This window comes from Oryzias latipes, chromosome 6 (genome assembly GCF_053564925.1).
Source record: "Oryzias latipes strain Hd-rR chromosome 6, Olatipes_Hd-rR_3.1".
Classification (NCBI taxonomy): domain Eukaryota; kingdom Metazoa; phylum Chordata; class Actinopteri; order Beloniformes; family Adrianichthyidae; genus Oryzias; species Oryzias latipes.
The window spans coordinates 7,402,106-7,408,105 of record NC_136242.1 but is presented as its reverse complement, the minus strand read 5'-3'; the positions used below and the strand labels follow the sequence as shown (position 1 = coordinate 7,408,105).

Below are 6,000 nucleotides of genomic sequence, written 5' to 3'. Positions count from 1 at the left end.
CATACCTTTGGTTTGTCTGAAGATTAATAACCCCTGATTTGTTAAAGTAAAATATGTCCAACACAAGAGGCCCTCAGCTCTCATCTGTCTGCCCAGCTGTTGGACAGGACAAGTTAAAAAAAAACAAAAAAAAAAACACTCTAGCATAATGACAAAAGGTCTGTCAGGTTTGGAGTTGAGTTCACAACAAACAGTGTGATGTGAAGAAGCCCTCTGAAAGTGAAGAACCAGTGTGTGTGTGTTTGGTAGATTGGGGAGAAACCACGTCCGCCCCTCATCTTTACTTCTAGCTTTTTCCAAATGTTCCTGACCATAATGCTTGTGGCTGATCACTGAGCCTGTGGCAACTTGTGGAAATGAGTCATCAGTCAATCAGTGACAGCTGTGATCCAGTCAAGACCCCCATACTCCACAATCCAACACACACACACACACCAGTGGGAACTCACAAAGTCTTTGTTGTTGCAGGTGAGCTAAGGGGGAGGTGTGTTTAAATCTTTTAATAGGGGTGGGGGTTGTCTTCATTCCAGAATGCCTTTGTTCACAGACAACAGAGGTTTAAAGTCTAGCATGTCTTCAATATATGTATATGCATACCTTTATAGATGTTCCCGATTATTGTTTCATCAAGAACAAATTAAGTGTAAAGGTCTATGAGATTGTAAAGGGAAAGGGGGGGGGGGGGTGCAGTGGCTCTTTTTTTCCTTTTATTTTACATGACTTTAGTAACCAGGTGACAACAGATTAAACAGGCTAAATGTCATCCATCCATCCATTCTCCGAGTCCGGACCCGTTTTATCCTTCCCGCGCTGCCGGGGCCTAACCCGGCCATTGTTGGGCCAAGGCAGGGGTTAAATGTCACGTTAACTCCTCCAGCATCATACCGGCATCTGCAGGCTGAGGGAAAAGTGCTGCTGGATAAAGAGGAGAAGCTGGAAACCAGCTCACCATTGCATAGGTCAGATGTTACTGCGCGCGTGCCCATGAAGTTCCCGGTCCAGTTCGAGATTGTGTTCTGGGTGTCGCGCATGCGCTGTGAAGCGTGTGGAGTCTTCGTTCGTTTTTATCGGACCGAAGCGGACCGTCTTTTTGGAGGGGGCCCCGGATGTGGGGGCGGGGGGTGCAGATGCCGGTGCGTCTGAAGAGGCGGGGCCCGTGGGTGGGGGCACAGAGTCACATCTTTAACTCTGTGAGGCTCCGAGAGGACAGCGGCTCGGGTCCCCGGTTCCATGCTTGCTCTGGTCTTGGTTCCCGGTCGTCGGTCCGGGATGAACATCATGGCGCTTCTGCACACCTTTCTGCTGCTTGGTAAGCTCAGGGGGGAGGGGGGGGGGGGGGGGGGGGTCTGCAAGGCGGATTCAGAACCGGGTTCCGCCGTGGAGCTCTGTTCTTTTCTCTGCAGTTCGGTTTTGATACCAGAAAGAGTTGAGCGGGTCGGAACAGATTGGACCAGAATGTAAGGCTTAAAAAGAAAGCACGAGGATCCAGATCCATAACTATCGATCCGCTATGTGCCGGCAACCCTGATCAGGCCAAGGATCTGTTCTATTTGGGCTCAAAAAAGTTCTGATAAATCAGAATCAACAATGATGTTTTGTTTAATATTAAAACCCTGTGAGACCTGACCTTTGAACTTTGACCAGGAGCAGTTGTAGTTCTCTAAATGTTCCGTTTCATTGATCTCTGTTTCCCTGAACACACCACAGTGTCCCTGAACGCACCGCAGTCCACTGCGTTTAAGGCATGTTAAACTGTAGAGTTTCGGGGGGGGGGGGGGGGGGGGGGGGGGGGATCTCATACTGAACACACAACACAAAAAATGCACGCACCACAACCAGACACAGAGCAAAAACTCACAGTAATAACATAAAAATATACAAAACACACACATTAGAGAAACACACATAGAACCCAAACATGAAGAACACGCATACGCAGAACACAAAGCATTGAAACACACATGCACATAACACACACAGGCATCAAACGCACAACACAAGCTAGAACATTCATAGATCCCAAACCTAAGTGACACACAACACAGATGACACAAATACACACTACACAATTATAATAACACAATGCAGTACAAGTACACAAATCATGCACATGAATTTTAACAGATACCAACCACGCACAGTCATTACACACAGATAAATTCAAATGCACGTAACACACTGACAACACAAACACACATGTAATACCATCACATTTGTATCAAAATCACACACACAACTTTCTTTAAAAATGTCTTTTTTTTCTAGCGCTGCATTCGTCCACCTGGGCCCAAGAGGGCGTGGCCTCAGTGGACGGGGTTTTGGAGAATGTGGGTCTTCCGGAGTTCAGCGACGTGTGCACTGAAGGCAGCTGTTACCCAGCAACGGGTGACCTTCTGATTGGCCGAGCCCATCAGCTGTTTGCCACTTCCACCTGCGGTGTGACGCGGCCCGAGCCTTTCTGCATCGTCAGCCACCTGCAGGTGAGCAGTTGTGAGATTGTGTGTTTGTGTACCTGAAAAGTTGATTTCCAAAGTCAATCTAAGAAACTTGGGGTCAAAACGGATTCAGCGGTGAGTTTTGTCGTCGCATTAAATCCGCCTTTTTCCATCAGAGTCAAACTCAGAGGTCTCATGTCCGGATTTAGCTGCAGCTCATCAGAACCAGAAGAACGGACCACATCCCTCCTGTTCTAAAGTCCTCACGTCAAAGAGGACCACAGTTCTGACGGCAGCCTCGCTCTTCTCAGCTCCGTGGCTGGTGTCAGCGTGGGGTTGGGGGCGTAGACCCCCGATTATCCAATTAGTGGCAGATATTTTGTCCGAATCTTTAAAAGTACGACAAAGAGGCTTTGTGGAGAAACTGTTGACTTCTTGTTAAGTCACACAGACCGTTGAATAGGAACTCTTTTGAAGTGGGGGTGGGAGGGTGCTTGGCTGTCTCCAGCTGTGATTGGCTGAAGAGGGGCTAAACGTGAGCTGTTCCAATCCCAGCTCCCCCAAAAATTCATCTGCCTCTGACCATCCAGACTTCTCTAACCCCAGGTGGGTTCACAAAGCAGGTTCCCTTTGAGTTGACCGTTAAAGTAGCTGCTTGGACCTGGTAACCTAAACACAAGCAGCTTTTTTTGCCTGATGGAAAGCAGCTCAGAGTGGAACTCCTGCAGCCTTCCTCCTCCTCCTCCTCCTCCTCCTCCTCTTTGTTTGCTTAGACTCAAGTCTGCAGCATTTCCTGTGTAAAATGAGCTTCTAAAGGAAAATGCCCGCAGATGTTTCTCCAGATGTTTTGGGGACAACCCAGCAGTTTACATTGAGTCAGACTTCACAAACTGAGCATGCTCAAATCTGTGGAAGTCTCAAACAAAACCCTCATGGAAGTTTGAAATCAAATCCTTTAAAAACACGCTGAGCTGTTTCCGTTGAAGTGAAACCCCACCGATGCGCACGAACAAACGCTCCGTAGACTAATGTCAGGTTTCATCCCCTCTGGATTAAACGTTTAGACCCATGTTAGGCTGTTCTAACTGCGTTTCTGGAGTCAAACTCACACAAATATACAGCAGCTGTAATTGAACTAGACTTTGCTGTAATCGAACTAGGCCTGAACAGTAAATCACAAATTTATCGTTATCGTGATATCAAGCTGTACAATACGCACATCGCAAAAGACGGCCAAAATTAATAAATGGTTACTTTAAATGTACTAAAACAATCTTATGGCAGAATTTAACAAATCAAATAAATCCATTTCTGTATTTGACCAATCGAATAAATCACACAACAGTCGTCTCGATGGGCTTTCGTATCGGTAATTGAAAAAGTTAAACATAAAATCTAAAGGATCATGAATACATAGAATTCAACAGGAAAATACTAAATTGAACTAACAAACAGACTAAACTAAACTGGCATCCATGCCCTTAGACCCCCCTTCACGGTAAAGAAAAACTCCTAAAAAAAAGAAAAGGCGAAGAAACCTCAGGGGTGTCCACATGAAGGAGGGATCCTCCCCCAGGACGGACAGGCGATTTACCAGAACTCTTAGAGAAGAATTAACTTATCTAAATCTACAACTACATATTTAAAGTCCAGCAGACAGGCTGAGATATGTGAGCCTTAAATGATAAATCCTGGTAAAATAAACCCCCCAGGTTTCTAACTGTGGAATTGGGGGCTATACTTATGCCATCCAGGGAGACTATCTGATCAGACAGAGCATCTCTGAGGTTTTTAGGACCTGCTGTAATGACCTCAGTTTTTCTGGCTCACTGATATCGCAAGATTTCCTCATATCGTGCCGCCGTAAATTGAACCCAACTCTTTCATTTGGTGAAAAACCTTGTCAGGTTGGAAGGAGGGTGCTGTGATGAAATGCTGCATCTGTCCGTTAGAAGGAGTCTAATGCTCACAGAGCGGCTGGATTAGCCAGGACTAGACCCTCTCAGAGGACTGATGGATTTAAAAGCCTGTGGTCAGACTCTCCTTTTGTTTGCAGGAATCTGAAGAATTCACCTGAGTGTTAACCTTTCACCCCCACCCCCCCCTGCTTGTTGATACTTAGGAGGAGAAAAAGTGTTTTCTGTGCGACTCCACGGTGCCGTTCGAGGAGCGGGCCAACCACACCAACAGCCATCGCGTTGAAAACGTGGTGACGACGTTCGGCCCAAACAGGCTGAAGACCTGGTGGCAGTCTGAGAACGGTGAGGTAGACACACAGACACACAGACACACACACACACGCACACACACCAGTACTTCTCAGCTCTACAATGCTGGTCCTCCATTACATGTTAAAGACCCACTCTGAAGAAAATGGGGTTTTTGGTCAGATGAAAAAATGTCATTTGAAATAGAGCTTATTTGTGAGCGGTTAGAGCTCTTGCCTCACAACAAGAAGGTCAAAGTCCCAGCTGGAGGACCTGAACCAGAACATCAATCGGGGACCTGACTGTGTGGAGTTTGCATGTTCTCCCCGTGCATGTGTGGGTTTTCTCCGGCTTCCTCCCCCTGTCCAAAAACATGCTTCACAGGTTCATTGGTTAGTCCAGACCAGGGGTCGGCAACCTGTACCTCCAATTGGATCAGTTTCCCACTGAGATGAAAGCACAGGGAGCTGCAACAGTAGGTGTTAGAAAAGTGGTCCGCGGCCCGGGGGTTTGGGACCGCTGCCCTACCAGATTACCACTGACTGTCTTTTTAGAAGAGCTTTCCATCCCATAACAGATTTTGGTGGGCGTTCTCAGCTGCAGACACGCCCCCTCCACGTTCACGCTGCTCTCTTCCTCCTGCCCACTCGCACTACCCGACGGTGGTAAAGGCACCACGACAATTTAAGAACATGATAGTTATTTTACTAAACCACAGAGAGCCGCAGCACAAGGTCGAAGGAGCCGCATGCGGCTCCGGAGCCGCTGGTTGCCGACCCTTGATCTAGATTGTCCATAGGTGTGTATGGGTGTGTGATGGTGGTGCTGTGACAGACTGGCGACCTCTCCAGGATGTCCACTTCCTTTGCCCACAAGTGGCCGGGATAGGCTCCAGCAGCCCTGTGACCCAGAAGGGGAATAAACGGATTAAGAAGATGAATGAATGAATGAATGAATGAATGAATGAATGAATGAATGAATGAAAGGAAATACGATGGGCAGGCCACAAGCTCCCTGCTCCACTTCAAGGATCCGCTTTTAGACTCGTCTGAGCTGGAATCTGGATCAAAACTGTACGGATGGATGACTCCAATATTGCTCACCATTTTTTTCTGCACCACTGATATTAGGTTTGGGGAGTGAGGGGCTGTAAGCTAGCAAGAGAGAGGTTAAACAAAGGCGTGATGGGAAAAGAAAGCAGGCTCACTCCGCACCAACAGTACTGTCTACATATTTCTGATAAACCGCTGTCGCTCTGCAGAAACGATGTCTCAGGACCACTGACGCTTTGAAAATAGATGAAAAGATGATCAGAGTGGGACTTTAAAACCACAGACAAAGAGATGACGTTCACCTCT

At 47.2% G+C, this 6,000-nt stretch overlaps 1 protein-coding gene across 1 annotated transcript in view; it reads left to right on the top strand.

Moving 5' to 3' along the window:
* The first annotated feature begins 951 nt into the window (after window positions 1-951).
* lamb1a (laminin, beta 1a) overlaps window positions 952-6,000 on the top strand; it is a 46,109-nt gene continuing 41,060 nt past the window's right edge. Inside the window, exons 1-3 of the mRNA XM_023955540.2 lie at window positions 952-1,309; window positions 2,266-2,480; window positions 4,558-4,696. Of these exons, the coding sequence (XP_023811308.1) occupies window positions 1,231-1,309; window positions 2,266-2,480; window positions 4,558-4,696 (433 nt within the window). The 5' untranslated portion in view covers window positions 952-1,230. The remainder of the gene's footprint in view (window positions 1,310-2,265; window positions 2,481-4,557; window positions 4,697-6,000) is intronic.